The 17,400-nt window shown below is 35.3% G+C and overlaps 1 protein-coding gene across 9 annotated transcripts in view; it reads right to left on the bottom strand.

Annotated features, from left to right (window-relative positions):
• Positions 1 to 7,881: 7,881 nt before the first annotated feature.
• LOC137250387 (uncharacterized) overlaps positions 7,882 to 17,400 on the bottom strand; it is a 76,927-nt gene continuing 67,408 nt past the window's right edge. For all 9 annotated transcript variants that reach the window (XM_067783061.1, XM_067783060.1, XM_067783062.1 and 6 more), the window contains exons 4-6: positions 13,872 to 14,131; positions 12,343 to 12,502; positions 7,882 to 8,249 (exon numbers count right to left, since the gene is read on the bottom strand). In XM_067783061.1, the coding sequence (XP_067639162.1) occupies positions 8,087 to 8,249; positions 12,343 to 12,502; positions 13,872 to 14,131 (583 nt within the window). In that variant the 3' untranslated portion in view covers positions 7,882 to 8,086. The remainder of the gene's footprint in view (positions 8,250 to 12,342; positions 12,503 to 13,871; positions 14,132 to 17,400) is intronic.

Below are 17,400 nucleotides of genomic sequence, written 5' to 3'. Positions count from 1 at the left end.
GCCAGCACAGGACAATCAATACAACAAAGAGAAATAAAAAAATATACCCGGCTACAGGAGCACTTAGGTCGAGTCCAGCAAAGTCGCTAAATATTGCCCTTAATCAGCTGCCATTGTATCATCACACACGCCTGACAGCTACTAGCTCAGCCATCAGACTTAGAGAGCTGGAACGAATAGCTGTATGGCCACAGCGGCATCCTAAGAAGGCTCCCCAACATGGATGCGACGACAGATTACCTATGACGCACATTGAACTTTGACAAGAATTTCAAGGTGAGATTTTCCCCAAGAACGGATTGCTCAGCCAACAAAGTTTACAAAGATCACGTAACCTCACTCTACACTGATGGGTTCAAAGTGGCCTGCGGTATTGGTGGTGGAGTTTTCTTCGAATAGCTTTAAGTCGCAATATCTATCCGTCTGTCAAACCAAGCTAGTATCTTCCAAGCAGATAAATTAGGTATAGAGGGCCTGTACTTTCCTGTTAGAGAATCGGGTAATCGACGGTGAGATACGCATATAATTGGGTAGCCAAGCAGCGTGAAAATTCCTAGATTCGTCATACACGTTATATAAGGTATTCGAAAACTGGGAGAGGGCGTTACGCTAAGCAGCAAACATTGCGCCCATCCCGTTCACTTGGGCATCCGGGTTATGAAAAAGCGGATGAGCTGGCTAAGGCCGGGACATCGTTAGACGCCTCTGAGGCAGTCAATGTGCACCGGCCATTTCCAACAATAAAGAGTGACATTCTTATCAATCTTAAGAAAACCGCAATTCGCAACTGGTACTATACCGATAGCTGAAAAATTGTCAATAACAAGTAAGGAAGGTTAAGTTCGGGTGTAACCGAACATTACATACTCAGTTGAGAGCTATGGTGACAACATAAGGGAAAATAACCATGTAAGAAAATGAACCGAGGGAAACCCTGGAATGTGTCATACAAACACATGTGTATCAAATGAAAGGCATTAAAGAGTATTTTATGAGGGAGTGGGCTATAGTTCTATAGGTGGACGCCATTTAGGGATATCGCCATAAAGGTAGATCAGGGTGGACTCTAGAATTTGTTTGTACGATATGGGTATCAAATGAAAGGTGTTAATGAGATTTTTAAAAGGGAGTAATACTTAGTTCCATAGGTGGACGCCGTTTCGAGATATCTCCATAAAGGTGGACCAGGGGTGACCCTAGAATTTGTTTGTACAATATGGGTATCAAAAAAAAAGGTGAGTATTTTAAGAGGGAGTGATCCTTAGTTCCATAGGTGGACGCCGTTTCGAGATATCGCCATAAAGGTGGACCAGGAGTGACCCTAGAATTTGTTTGTACGATATGGGTATCAAACGAAAGGTGTTAGTGAGTATTTTAAAAGGAGTGGGCCTTAGTTCTATAGGTGGACGCCTTTTCGAGGTATCGCAATAAAGGTGGACCAGGGGTGACTCTAGGCTTTGTTTGTACGATATGGGTATCAAATGAAAGGTGTTAATGAGTATTCTTAAAAGGGAGCTGGCCTTCGTTCTATAGGTGGTCGCCTTTTCGAGATATCGCCATAAAAGTGGACCAGGGGTGACTCTAGAATATGTTTGTACGATATGGGTATCAAATGAAAGGTGTTAATGAGTATTTTAAAAGGGCTTGGGGCTTAGTTCTATAGGTGGACGCCTTTTCGAGATATCGCCATAAAGGTGGACCAGGGGTGACTCTAGAATGTGTTTGTACGATATTGGTATCAAATTAAAAGTATTAATGAGAGTTTTAAAAGGGAGTGGTGATAGTTGCATATGTGAAGGCGTTTTCCAGATATCGACCAAAATGTGGACCAGGGTGACACAGAACATCATCTGTTGGATACCGCTAATTTATTTATATATGTAATACCTGCCAAGATTTCAAGGGTTTTTTATGTCGCCCTGCAGAACTTTTTCATTTTCTTCTACTTAATATGGTAGGTGTCACAACCATTTTACAAAGTTTTTTCTAGAGTTATATTTCGCGTCAATAAACCAATCCAATTTTCATGTTTCATTCCTTTTTTCGTATTTGGTATAGAATTATGGCATTTTTTTCATTTTTCGTAATTTTCGATATGGAAAAAGTGGGCGTGGTCATAGTCGGATTTCGTTCATTTTTTACACCTAGATAAGGTGCGTTGAGATAAGTACGTGAACTAAGTTCAGTAAAGATATGTCGATTTTTGCTCTAGTTATCGTGTTAACGGCCATGCGGAAGGACAGAAGGACGACTGTGTATAAAAACTGGGCGTGGCTTCAACCGATTTCACCCATTTTCACAGAAAACAGTTAAAGTCATAAAATCTATGCCCCTACCAAATTTCAAAAGGATTGGTAAATTTTTGTTCGACTTATGGCATTAAATGTATCCTAGACAAATTAAATGAAAAAGGGCGGAGCCACGCCCATTTTGAAATTTTCTTTTATTTTTGTATTTTGTTGCACCATATCATTACTGGAGTTGAATGTTGACATAATTTACTTATATACTGTAAAGATATTACATTTTTTGTTAAAATTATACTTAAAAAAAAAATTTTTTTAAAGTGGGCGTGGTCGTTCTCCGATTTTGCTAATTTTTCATAAGCATACATATAGTAATAGGATTAACGTTCCTGCCAAATTTCATCATGATATCTTCAACGACTGCTAAATTACAGCTTGCAAAATTTTAAATTACCTTCTTTTAAAAGTGGGCGGTGGCACGCCCATTGTACAAAATTTTACTATTTTTCTATTCTGCGTCATAAGCTAAACTCACCTACCAAATTTCATCGCTTTATCTGTCTTTGGTAATGAATTATTGCACTTTTTCGGTTTTTCGAAATTTTCGATATCGAAAAAGTGGGCGTGGTTATTGTCCGATATCGTTCATTTTAAATAGCAATCTGAGATGAGTGTTCAGCAACCTACATACCAAATTTCATCAAGATACCTCAAAATTTACTCAAGTTATCGTGTTAACGGACGGACGGACTGGCTCAATCAAATTTTTTTTTCGATCCTGATGATTTTGATATATCGAAGTCTATATCTATCTCGATTCCTTTATACCTGTACAACCAACCGCTCTGCTCAACTGAGTATAAAAACATGGCCTGACTACAACCATAGCAGAACAGAGTCTTTACTGAATATGCCTAGGAAAGATATATTCAAGATCACATTCACCATTACAGAAAACTGGTCATTTGGCCCACACACGGAAAGAATGGGAGTCCCCTTCAAAGACAGGTGCCGAAGCTGTGGTGTAGACGGTTTCAAGCAGATAATCACCCATTGCCTCTATGAGTGCCCAGCTCTAACGAACATGAGGTTCCTAGTAAGTGCACTGAATACATAAGTGCAGTGAAAACATTCATTTGTTAATATTTTTAGTTATAAAGTTATAAAGTTTGTATATAAAGTTATTGACAGTTGAAAAAATAGGTGAATGAAATACCGATTGCATTTTATGGAATTCAATTGCCGATAAATCCGAAAAAAAAATTTTTTTGAGGCAAAAAAAAAAAAAAAACACGTGTTTCATTATTTTGGCCAAAGAACAACATAATACAACTTCATGGAAATCAAAAATCATGTCCTGCGTGGTCTTGAAATGGAATGAGCCTATAGTGTTTTTGAATCTTAGTAGAGATATCAGACTTTAATTATGAGAAAGTAGCCTAAAATGAACTTTTAACTACTATATTATCATTTTTAACAAATTTCTTATGGAAAATATTTTTTCTTTACAGTTAAAATAAGGTCAGAACATTTCCAACAACAATCATTCAGACATTTATGTTTGTTTGTTTTTATGGTGTGTTCAATTTATACTTATTATTTAAGAATTCATGAGCTTAACACCGGCTTATAATAATTGAATATTCAATTATTATTTTTTCTAAGAGAAACTGAAAAGAAAGAAGGAAACATTTACTGGCATATTGCGATGGTCCCATTTCGAAAACCGCCACGAATTCATCATCAGGCAATTTCGTAATGTTATCAAAGGTTTCACCGAGATTCGAACCGCGAATCACACGATGAAACTGCAGTTACCTTAACCACTAGGCTAACCTCCTTGTATTTGTTTCGTTGCTTAATTCAGACAGTTTTTCTTTTTACGAATTCGTTTTAGTAGAAAAAAATTTTCAATAAAAACCTATATTTTCAAGTAATAAGCAAAAAAACACTATTTTGATAATTTTAATGTAATTTATTTAAAACGTCGGCCACCGTGGTGTGATGGTAGCGTGCTCCGCCTACCACACCGTATGCCCCGGGTTCACACCCCGGGCAAAGCAACATCAAAATTTTAGAAATAAGGTTTTTCAATTAGAAGAAAATTTTTCCAAGCGGGGTCGCCCCTTGGCAGTGTTTGGCAAGCGCTCCAAGTGTATTTCTGCCATGAAAAGCTCTCAGTGAAAACTCACCTGCCTTGCAGATGCCGTTCGGAGTTGGCATAAAACCTGTAGGTCCAGTCCGGCCAATTTGTAGGGAAAATCAAGAGGAGCACGACGCAAATTGGAAGAGAAGCTCGGCCTTATATCTCTGCGGAGGTTATCGCGCCTTATATTTATTTATTTAAAACATTATTTTTTTACTTAGAATTGGCCATTTAAAGTATTTTTCAAAATAAAAGTAATGTTATGATATTATTTTTTTAAATCTTTTTTGTTTTGTTAACAACTCTACATTCTCGATGGCTAACCGAAGCAAGCAGGGTATTCCGTCTACATACAACAACTTACACCATCGGAAAATTTGAAAACTCTAGCAGTTTATATTATTAGAAAATATGTGCCAATGTATTTCAGTGTAAAATACTATAATTCTGTTGTATACGGCAGTGAACTTTTATCAAAGTTTATTCGTTGGACACGATATTTAAGACGTAACTTACTTAATATTGTAGATGGTGTAATCCAAAATAATTCATATTACGCTCATCCAGAAAACACTTTATTAACAATGTTATTTAATTTCATTTAATTTATTTGGATTAAAGCCGACACAGACACAATGCGGTCGACTACTAAGATATATAAAACATAAAACTAATGTTACAATTAAAAATAATTAAATTCAACCATACATATGAAAGAAAGTACAAAATATCAGGCCAGACGTGACAGTATTGAATTATGCAACTCAGAAAACGAACATTCAAAACTGATGCAGTTATACAAGTTGTTGTAGTGCGATGGCTTGATGATAGAAAAGCCATACGCGATAGAGCTATCAAAAAAATTTTATACCATCGAGAAAAAATACTTGATCCAACTAAACTCAGTTTTTACAAAAAATATAATATCAATTTTAATGCTTCAGATTATACTGATATGATTGATCTGAATGACGATAATTTACTATCTGAACCGGCATTCACAAGAAATCTTCCACAAGATCACTTGGTACAATTCTTAGATTATGATGGGCCAACACTAGATGATAATATTCCAATGCATATACAAGGAACAGAAAGATATGTACAGTTGTTAACATCTGTTTCCAAACGTGTTATAGAAAAAAACGTAAAGGTGTTATGGCTGTTACAGCAGTAAGTCGTGAAAAACAACCACGAATGGAGAGCAAAAAAGATTTAAAAAAATAATATCATAACATTACTTTTATTCTGAAAAATACGTTAAGATGGCCAATTCTAAGTAAAAAATAATGTTTTAAATAAATTACATTAAATAAATGATAAATGTAAGGCGCGATAACCTAGGAAGAGATTTTAGGCTGAGCTTCTCTTCCAATTTGCGTCGTGTTCCTTTTTAAATATAAACGAGCTCTAGGCCAAATATTTGTATATTCTTAATAAAACACAATACGTGAATTTTTGATATACAATTATATTATTTAATTTGTCGATATTTCGACTTCAGTCTGAAGTCATCATCAGGACTAGGTACGAAAAGAACAAACATACATATTAAAATCATAAAAATACACATTTGTACAAGTACAGAACTTACATTTTTGAATGCAATATGTCGACTAGTGTAACAAAAATATAAGTTTACGAACAGTGCAAAGCAAATAACAATAAAATGTAAATAACACACAGCCGTTATCATAAACAAAAAATGAACATAAGCAGAAAGTTATCTAAATGAGTAGTGAGCGCCGCTCAAGTGATATCAGCTGCAGCCTGCAGGTGAACTCTTTGGTAAACAGTGGGAGATGCTCTTATCTATTATTGTTGTTGTTGTTGATCAGCTGCCTAAAGGCAGAGGCAATACCAATTGTATCAGATTTGAAGTTCATCCGTTTGTCGCTGGGTGTATTTATTATGTGCAGCATCTCTAATATGTAGCGTTTGTTGTAATTCCTCTCTTGCTGTAGAATTTCTACATTTTCTAAATTGGGAGAGTGTCCAGTTTCTCTGCAATGCTGTGTTATTGTTGTTGTAAGGTTATTAATTAGGAGTTTCTCACTTTCAAAAAACGCGGTAGAATCTTCTTCATCAAGAGTTTGGTTTATTTTGTTAGTTAATGTGCTTACCTCTCTTTCATTTTGTTTCTTATGTTCATATTTAATTTTTATGATAAGGTTCAAGAGTTTACATTCCACCGTTTCTATAAATTTTGTGAGAGCCTTATTGATGTTGTTGGGCAAATGCTTGTTGTTGGTGTTGCAGTTTAGTACGTACAAAATATTTTTGGTGGCGTTGTTTATGAATTTGGGTGTTAAGCCAATTTTTCTGCAACTTACGGCGCTAACACAGCATTGCAGAGAAACTGGACACTCTCCCAATTTAGAAAATGTAGAAATTCTACAGCAAGAGAGGAATTACAACAAACGCTACATATTAGAGATGCTGCACATAATAAATACACCCAGCGACAAACGGATGAACTTCAAATCTGATACAATTGGTATTGCCTCTGCCTTTAGGCAGCTGATCAACAACAACAACAATAATAGATAAGAGCATCTCCCACTGTTTACCAAAGAGTTCACCTGCAGGCTGCAGCTGATATCACTTGAGCGGCGCTCACTACTTATTTAGATAACTTTCTGCTTATGTTCATTTTTTGTTTATGATAACGGCTGTGTGTTATTTACATTTTATTGTTATTTGCTTTGCACTGTTCGTAAACTTATATTTTTGTTACACTAGTCGACATATTGCATTCAAAAATGTAAGTTCTGTACTTGTACAAATGTGTATTTTTATGATTTTAATATGTATGTTTGTTCTTTTCGTACCTAGTCCTGATGATGACTTCAGACTGAAGTCGAAATATCGACAAATTAAATAATATAATTGTATATCAAAAATTCACGTATTGTGTTTTATTAAGAATATACAAATATTTGGCCTAGAGCTCGTGTTCCTTTTTAATTTTTTCCTACAAATTGACGGGACTGGACCTACTTGTTTTTTGCCGACTCCGAACGGCATCTGCGAGGCAGATGAGTTTTCACTGAGAGCTTTTCATGACAGAAAAAAATAAAAATTGTGTTTTTTGCTTATTACTTGAAAATATAGTTTTTTTTTCTGAAAATCTTTTCTACTAAAACGAATTCGAAAAAAGAAAAACTATTTCAATGAAAGTTGTTGGAAATGTTCTGAACTTATTTTAGCTGTAAAGAAAAAAAATTTCCATAAGAAATTTGTTAAAAATAATAATATAGTAGTTAAAAGTTTATTTTAGGCTAATTTCTCATAATTTAGGAAGATACCTGGCCAAATTTTGTTTGGGGACAAACCGGTTCGGGCTTTCGAAAAATGACACTGTGGATAGCGCAACGCCGAAACAGGTTTGTCTCCAAACCAAATTTGACAAGGGATGCCAGAAAATCGTTCCAACATACATCAGATATCCACCCTTTCGGTAAATCAACAAAAAACAAACGAATCATATCCAAATAGCTTTATATTAAAAAATATAAATAAATAAAAATTTGTATTTTTTCTTTTACCTAGTCCTTAAAATATAGTATAAGATCATACATAACAAGGCGTAAAATATGCAACAAATTATTTTTAGTAACCCAAAAAAAAATCATTTTTGTGATTTAATATTTACAAAATTGTGATATGCTATTCGAACATCTACTTAGAACAATTAGAATCCCTCTTTGGCAGCTCGGAAACGATATTTGTCATTACTGCCTGCCAAACATGGCACTTGCACCAAATTGAAGTATATTGAGCCCATAACTTGTGCCGCTGGTGTATTTGTTTTTTTGAGACAGGAATATAACATATCATCGCATATGCAGTGTGATCTGAAAATATAAATTAATACAGTCTTAAAAATTTTCAAAAACTTTGTTCGGCGTCTAAATTAGAAAACAACCAGGATTTATGTTATAAAATGGCTCCGTCCTCTTAGAAAATTCTATTAGCTTTCTAGGACCTTTGTTTCGTGATCTGATATCTGTATCGCTTTGTCTGATAAAGTGTAGGAAGATATGCATACGATTTTCTTCATGATCACTTGCAGCCCTGCTCTTGGTTCTTAGTCTTTTCTGCTTGACTGTCATGTGCAACCTCTTCCTCCTCTAATCTCGCCTAATCTGAATGGGAAGTCTATAACTCTTTCGTACCCTTGCGGTAACCTTCCATTCCATTGTAGCTGCTAAGACAGCAGTACTACTCGTTTGTTCTTGGCTATTGGGTATACAGGCAGGAGGTGTCGAGTAACATGGAGTGCTGCTGTCGGGATGATTTTTAAAGCTGCATTCATACTGATGGCTAATCTGTGTACCTCCATGAATTTCTTAATATGTGTCCCTTTTTCTTCAGCAATATCCAATACAGTAAATACCAAGTGAAAAGGGAAGGCGATAGGCTCCTTTTACATCCCAGTCTGCTTTCACATGCATATAGCATCTTGCTATCTGGAGTAATTTTTTGTATTATATACCGATCTTCTTCTGGACCTTTCCTGACTGGATCTAAGTGCAATGTAGGAACTTACAATAATAATAACAATAGCATGGGATGATATACCTCTTGCTACTTTTTAATTTTTCTCACATCTTGGCCGGATTTGATCTACATGATTATTCCGGCCCCGTAAAGCAGTGAATTTTCCGTGAAAAGCTTTTCATGGCAGAAATACATTCGGAGTGTTTGCCAAATCACTGCCGAGGGCCAACCCCGCTTAGAACAACGTTTTTGTTACTTTTCCGCTTGAAGTCAATACCTTCGGTGTGGTAGGCGAGCACGCTAACTGCAAACTACGGCGGCTGCCAGTAAACTAGATCACGTTGGCGGTCAACCCGGCTCTATACTCCTAGTCATCTATATACCGACGAGCCCGATTCATAAGTAAGTTGTTGGCAGGCATTTTTCACTTATAATTATAGCAATCCCATCTACCTACGCCGTGAGTTAGACGGATCCTTATTAGAACCGTTGTTGTTGGGTATAGCCTGCTAAAGAATTCGCCACGGATAGATGAGATTGACAATTGGGCTGGAGAAGGTATAAATTGCGCTGGCCACCCCTTCAAGCGGTGCGCTACACAATCTCGTAGAATAGTCCGAACAACGTTAAATGCAGAGGTTATAGTACTCCACCTTGTCTTTTGTGCATAAAAGATCTGCACAAGTCGGTTTAAACTTCTCAATTTAGGTATCAATCACCAAAACCTGGCACTAATCGCTCCGTAATCGGAGTGTAAGTATTGTTTACGGGCTCTTCGGTATCATAAAGCGCTGGAAAATGTGCGCCAATGAGTAAGTACCGCAACGGACTTTCGCCACTATGTGATCAATCCTCGCTCTTCTTTCTTATTAGTTATTGGATTATTTCGCCTCTGTATGGAACTATTTCAATATTGCCCTTACGCATTCTCCGTCCCATCAGAAATTCTTCCATGGAATTATCTGTGCTTTGCTAATTTACCTTTACTTGTACTCAACAGATTTTCGTCCCAGTACTTCTCGTTTCCTTTGACTTTTGCCTACTTAAACCTATCCTTCACCTGCTTCTGAAAAATACCCAGCTCGTTGCGAACCTACCGTCCCCTAATCCCTGCATTATGAACTATGTAGCAGGATGCCAGTATAGATACCTATCAGTTTCATGCGTGGGGACCCTCAAAGTGCATTTAACAAAGTGTGATTGAATTTGACAGCTCTCTCATAAAGAACCGTCAAAAAGAAAAAAAATCTCAACCCTTTCAGAGAATTTTTCAAAATTTTAAATTTGTGAAAGATAGCTTTTTTTTTAATAAAACACCATAATTTGCGATAAGAACACGCCAAGAACACATTATACATTTATAATACATATTTCGCAGCTTCTAAGCCCATGCTGCCATTGTAATGATAAAGACAGTCCCCGAATGTTTTGGAGACTGTTATCGACGATTTAATATGACCACATTGAATCTTCTATGCAATCCCGCCACCCGCCTCTAGTGCCATGAGGAACTTGGCTTCGCCAAAACCTCGCCTGCTAAATATTTGTATGATAGTTTCATATTTGTAACAGGATCCCCCTCGGATAGGTGAGGATTGTGGAAGCTGTAATGACATACAGTTTTTTGTTGCGCCTATCAGCCCCTTGAATAATCTTACAATTCCATTTAGATCATGGAAGTTAGAAGTGTATGGTACGTGTTACAACAGCGAGGATAGCAAAGTAGTCCGTTTTACTCAAAACGCCAGCTTGCGAACAAAGACGGAAGCAATGGGAACAAAGCTATGAGGTTGTATTAAACATTTCATCTCGCCTTTCCGAAAAAAATTTTAAGGAAACTGAATTTATCAGCTGTCCGTCAGATCTGAGTATTTAAAAACGTGCTCGGTTGTATCCAGGAGCTATTCGCATCCCAATTGAACCGAGCCCTTCAAGTTGGGCATAATTAAGCAATATACCATATATGTGTCTGATTTGGAAATTCAAACAGAAAGCCCTTTCGAAAGGAGAAAATATAAAAGATGGAACTAAAGCTCGAGGAGTTTCGGTGTTTAAACTTAAAAATTCTAACAAAAAGTTGTTTTGGAAGTAGGAAGATAATGTATGGGGAAAAGCATTAATCTTGGACAGTTAAATTCAAAAAAATTGCTTAAGCGGTTTGTAAACAGATATACTTTATTTTTAGAAAAATACCCTTTTAATATAATGCCAAATAGACAAATGTAACTTGTGTGTTTGGTTTTATTGAAATAATTACGGTCGGCTTTTAAGGTTCTCATATTCTTTTCTGTGTAGTCATAAATAACGCTGTGATACAAAGTAATATTCAAAAAAAATAACAGAAGTGATAAAATGCTACATGCACCTCTTAGGGTTAATTCATTTGTTTGACATAATAGTCCCTTCCAAGAGAATCATTTAAACAGTCAATCACACCTTGTTAAATTCAACTTGGGAAACCCTATCTAAGTACTTTTTTTCCATGCGTCATGATAAACTGAAATGTACATTTTTTCGGATGTATGGAAAAATATTCAATTTCATTTTATATTTATGGCCGGTTTTTCAGTGCGAGTTTAAACAACAGTTAAAGGGCCAATTAAAATGCCTTAACCCTAACGCCATAAGGGCTAATTATTGCTGACTATCCATAACCAGATAAAACAGTTGATCGAACCAATCTTATGGAAATGAATGTAATCGATTAATGGTGGCATACCATAACGCTAACGCTATAACCATAACATAGCCAACCAATTGGTTTTCGGTTTTTCGTCTTATCCATAACCTAAAAATATTTGACTTGGTGAATTTATTAACTTTTTCTATATTTTATTTATTGTTTTGGATACGTTTTGACTAAGAGACTCATTGTTTGTGGAATATATTTGTAATTTTTTGCGTTTTCATTTTTATGAAAATGACAGCTGTTTAAGGCTATGGTACCATTAATCGATCACAATGGAGATGGTTATGGGTATGGTTACGACTATGGCCTTAGGGTTAAGGAAGTTTAACTGGCCCTATAGTCGTAACCATACCCATATCCATAACCATCACCAATGTGATCGATTAATTAAACTTCAATTGTCAAGTCTGAAGTTCCTTCATATTTATAAACGCAACATCTTTGTTGATTGTGGCGATGTTATTGGAATGCCTAATATTGTGTTAAACGCATCTATATGAAAAATGGCATTGTACCGCGGCCTTTAGCGTTATGGTATGGCACCATTAATTGATTACATTGATTCACTTAAGGTTGATTCGATCAGCTGTTTTGTCTGGTTATGGATAAGTCACCATTATTTGGCGCTTAAAGTTGACTAGACCTGCCACTTCGGCCGCTCCGCTTAAGCTGAGATGAGCAGCTATAATTTTGCTGCTATCGAACAAAGTGGCAAAGTTAAACTCTAGTCAACTTTAACCGTGCATTAATATACTCACTTAGTATATAAGGAATCATTCATCAAATCGTATTTATTTTGATAAGCACGTATTTTCACGGGGCACAAATCGTGCTGCCGACAACAACGATCCATTTCAAACTCGGTGCCCAAGTCACTGTACGTTTGCGCAATGTCGCCAGTGCCACACCATTTAGTGCCTGTGGAATATTAAACGTTAAAATTAATTAAAAAAGTAGTAAAGTATTTGTATTGTATGTAAGTAAACGTGTGAATTAAGAGATGTGCGCGCAAAAAAATTTTGGTTTGAAGTCACTCCCGATCATGCATGAGAAATAAAAATTCTGGTAGGGCTGCTCAACAAACAATAGTTGTTGGATTTTGATTTTCAGTTACAGGCTTCCTCAATAGCGCTGGATTCGATTCGATTTTTTGAAAAATCGATTTCTTCGATTCGATTCTAAAAAAAAAAAATCGATTAAATCGAGTCGAAAAAAGGTGATTGCTGCTTAATTGTTTACACGTTTTTCACCATTCGACAGTTTCTGCCTCTTTTGTTAACTGACGCTAACTCGCAAATCAAGGGATACCACCCGGTTCTCCACTTGGTCCTCCCATCGGAGTAGGATTATTAGTGTATTTAATACTGAAATATCATTATTTTTTGTGCTTTTTCATATTAATTTATAGCAATAGTAGAGAAACAAACCCCTGGTACCAAGGAGCATTACAATTTTTGTCTAGGATATTCCATTTTGTACGCAGAAATCTTTTCGGTTACTTCTGCCTTCTCTGCAATGCTAGCTTAGAAATGAAATATAAACTCTTGTCATTAACGCTTTATAAATCTCTCATCGTACCTCTTCTCATGTATGGATCGGAATCGAGAGAAAAGTACTGGCGACGATTTATGGTCCTCGCCGTGATGCCAACCGCTACGTCATGTTGTGGGAATGCACGAAAACGCTCTGGCACAGACAGTATACCTATCGGCACCCGTATTTGAAAGTAGAGGAATGGGGAGACCTCTAGTAAGAAGACTTGATCTTCCTTGGTGTCAGTTATGTTGAAACAGGGATGCTGGCATGATTTGTGATGCAACGCCAACACCGTCTAGGCGGTTGAGCTCTAATCGAAGTCACCAACACAATGGTACATAATCATGATGTATGGTTCTAAATAAAGTCGAAACTATCTTATTTGGTCTATGAATATGAGCCCGTGAAAGTAAATTTTATAAAAAATTACAATAAATATATTTTCGGCCCCATATTGATTAATAAATATTGAATTGTACCTACAATAACTGTAAGATTATCAAAACTTCGAAGGCTAAAAAAATCGAATGATTCTAGAAAAAAAATCGATTCTACATTATTCGATAAAAAAAAGATCGATTAAATCGTTTAAAAATCGAATCGAAATTCGGCTCTATTCCCTAAAGTAGTAACTGAAGATTAGATTGTGTTAAGCCTTTGAAAATATGGTTGAAAATTCAGGTCACGTGCACAGCTCTAAAAAATACACATTTATTTTGTACACCTTATTTGAACATTCCTATTTACTTACCGGGTATTATACCGCTAAATATTGCAAATGGACTTTTGGGGAATATATTTGCCGCCAAATTAGTAGTACTGTCTTCCTTAGTTGAACTATCAGTGCTCGAGTTTACATCTATGGATTTGGCTCGGTTTCGTGATGTATACGTAAGCTTATCGACGTGTTCACATTGGTTCATTAATTTAAGCATTTCATCGAAGGTTATTCGCATCGGTCGATTGATTTGGGAAAGGCCATCGAGTAGAGTTTTTCCATCGTTTTCGTTACTGTACGCCATGAAAAGGATTAAAACGAAAATGAAATATACAATCATTTGTATATACAGATATGCATAGGTAAGTATGAGTAAACTTAGATCGCAAAATTGAGCGAGCTTAAGCAACTGAATCTAAATCCGGAGTCTACATTCAAGACTCTATTATGCTGTTTTCAGTAGCATCACAATAATTCACAACCCTAGCCCTAACACTGCTTTACCAGCCACTACGCATGCCCCACCGAAAATGGCGATCAGAAGGAGAAAGACACCGGCGCACAGTGGTCGGTCTTATATGGAGTTGGTGGCCAAAAATACTTCCAGTACAGATGTCAACGTGAAACTTTGGTCACGGCTTTACAAATATGTCAGAATTATTTCTTCATAAAATTGGTGCGGGTGATACTTTCATACCGACCCACAAGCACCCACTTTATCAGCGTGACGCTATCAGAAAACTGTCGCAAAATATAGTTAGTGGTAGAAAGTGGCAGCTGATATTAACACTATAGAGTCTTAAAACCTTGGCTAATAATAGGATATGAGTCCCAACGTGAGGATCGGTAAGGAACCCTACTAAAACTTTAGCTGAAATTGAAATATTTGTGCAAATAAACACTAATAAAGGCACTGGTGAAATTTTAAATAACAAAAAAAAAAAACAAAAAAACAACAAGCTAAAGACACTAAAATTATTTCAAAATGAAGTAAATACCCTGGACTTCATTATTCATTTTTACTTATATCGATACAATGATATATTATGTATGTTTAAATAGCTAATACTTGCACTTTATTTTTAAGTTGCTCACATTGCAAAAACAAACTAATAAAATAACCTTAATTTTGGGGCTATCCTTAGAGAGTATAATAAGAGATACTAATTACACATTTGATGACAAACTTTTCACTTTGATTTTTTTATTATTGGTCTATGGAACTGGCCACTGTTCGGCGCAATGCAAGTAAACATTTGGATCCCTCCAATTCATTTCCATTCGCGAAACAATCGCGAGAGCGTAAAATCTCAAAAAGTTCATCAGGGCTAAACGTAAGTTACTTTTTAACTCGATTAGCTTCTCATGAGAGGTTAAACTCATAAGCGCATAGTCATAGTCGAAATAATATTTTATATTTAGTTGCAGCTTTTTTGTCAGATAGCTCATGGAAAATTATGCCAAAAATCGGCAACTAAACTTAAAACCTATTTTATTTTGACTATGACTATGCGCCATACAATTTTGACAAATTTTAAAAATACCGCTGAGTTTAAAAATTCTTCAAGAGGGCCTTACATATACTTAATTTCAAATATTTGCACAAAAAGGGTGACAAAAGCGAGATTTTGGTAAGGTAAGTCTGTACTATATAGAAAGCGTTGTGTGTGTAGGGGAAACTGGGGTACATTTGACTTTGGGGCACATTTGACTATGGTTTTTTCGGTGGTAGTGAAGTATTTGAAATTAAAAGACGTTGCACGTTTGATGGTGCGACATTAAATCTTCACTTTATTAAATAAATTCTTGTCTTTTATAGTAATAGACTTAACCTATACATTCATAAATATCTTAATACTAATAACTAAAAATAAGTACATAGGAAATAGAGTATGCATACATGTACGTTTGTATACAGTCTTTGTATACATGTAGTTTTGTATGCATGTCTCCATACATGTAGTTTTGTACATGTTGCTTAGCAACGTCAGCAGATCAATTTGAGTGTTTTGGTATTTTCCCACAATGGGTTGTATGTTTGTATGTATACTCAAAATTTATTAGCTGTGAATGGATATGGGTCTCATATTCGGCATTCCATTGATGTTGGTTAAACGTCTGGGTTAGTTCAATAATTTATGTTGGACAATATTGTAATATGATTATTACTAAAATATATTTGGAGTTTATGATGAGTAAAATTGCGAGTGTGTTACAGTGGGTATGAAGCCTAATGCTACATTACAGTGGGTATGACGTATAATGCTACACCATCCGCCTTAGAAAAAATAGTGTTATATAATTGTTTTGTCAACAATTGTATAAGACTCTTTGTCATATTTTCAATGATTTTGATATTTTACTGTTACTTGATATTGTAGTGATAGAGTTTGTTTGATTTGTTTTCGATTTTCTGACCTTGCTATTTTTATTGTTATATTTTAGTGCATATCCTCTTTTTTTCAAAAATGTTTACATTTTACATAAATATTTTTTTTTGTATAGTTCTTTTTTCAAAAAAAAATTTTTTGAGTTTTTACATATAGAGAATTTTTTAATTTGGTTTTGCATAGCCGGTCTTTAAGAGCGTCGACTCACTTAAAAATCGGCATGTTTTTACAAATTGAGTAAATTGGAATGATTCTTTACTTTAAGCTATGAATGTATGGGCTACTATATCCTTATCTTTATTGTTCCCATCATTATTTTCTAAATTATTTTTATAGTTCCTACTATTATTTATGAACTTATGCAAAATATTTTCCTATCGAATTTTTTCTATGTAAATAAGTTATTGAATAATTTTTATTATTTATCTACCTAGGGTTAGAGAAAAAGAAATTTTGCTATTAATAGTTTCTAATCTATTGGGGTTAAAGTAAACTATTTTCCTAATATGTAAAAATATGACCTTATTAGACCTAGGCAATAAATGAATGTATTTATTTTATTTTATCAAACTAATTCCGCATATTATTCAAGGAAAAGATTTTTTTTTCGCTTGACATTTTTCATTCATAATAAGGTAAATCTGTAATAATTGCATAAAAAATAGAGGGGTTGCTGATGGAAGATAGGGCAGTTATGTATTGGTAGTGGCTCCATTAATGGATAAGTGGAAGGTACAGTGGGTGCAAAAAAAAAATTTTTTGTATTTTTAAATGTTCTTTTTTTTCATAATTTCATATTTTCCAGCTATTTCTTTGATCTTATTTGTCATGCGATTTCTGCGGCGACCACCAAGACAGAATCGTCATGACTTTTATGAAGAATTTATTTTTATACCGGGATTTGTCACTTTCACAACCTTTTTGGGTTTGTGCAATTGTTTGATCTTAGAGAATTTAAGTACCTACTTTTATAATTATAAAATTTGCCTACTCGAGTAAATAATCATTTTCCACCAATTTGTCCCTTAGGACAATTGTGATTTTCTTATAAATACCAAGTCCTAGATTGGCGGCGTTTGTAAAACGTGTGTACAGCCTGATAAGTAATTGTCCTAAGTCAATTTTATCATCCACAATCAGGTTTCTTGTATTTCCTACGCTACCATTTTTCT

This window comes from Eurosta solidaginis, chromosome 4 (assembly GCF_040869045.1).
Source record: "Eurosta solidaginis isolate ZX-2024a chromosome 4, ASM4086904v1, whole genome shotgun sequence".
NCBI lineage: Eukaryota > Metazoa > Arthropoda > Insecta > Diptera > Tephritidae > Eurosta > Eurosta solidaginis.
This window is presented reverse-complemented; position numbering and strand designations above follow the sequence as displayed.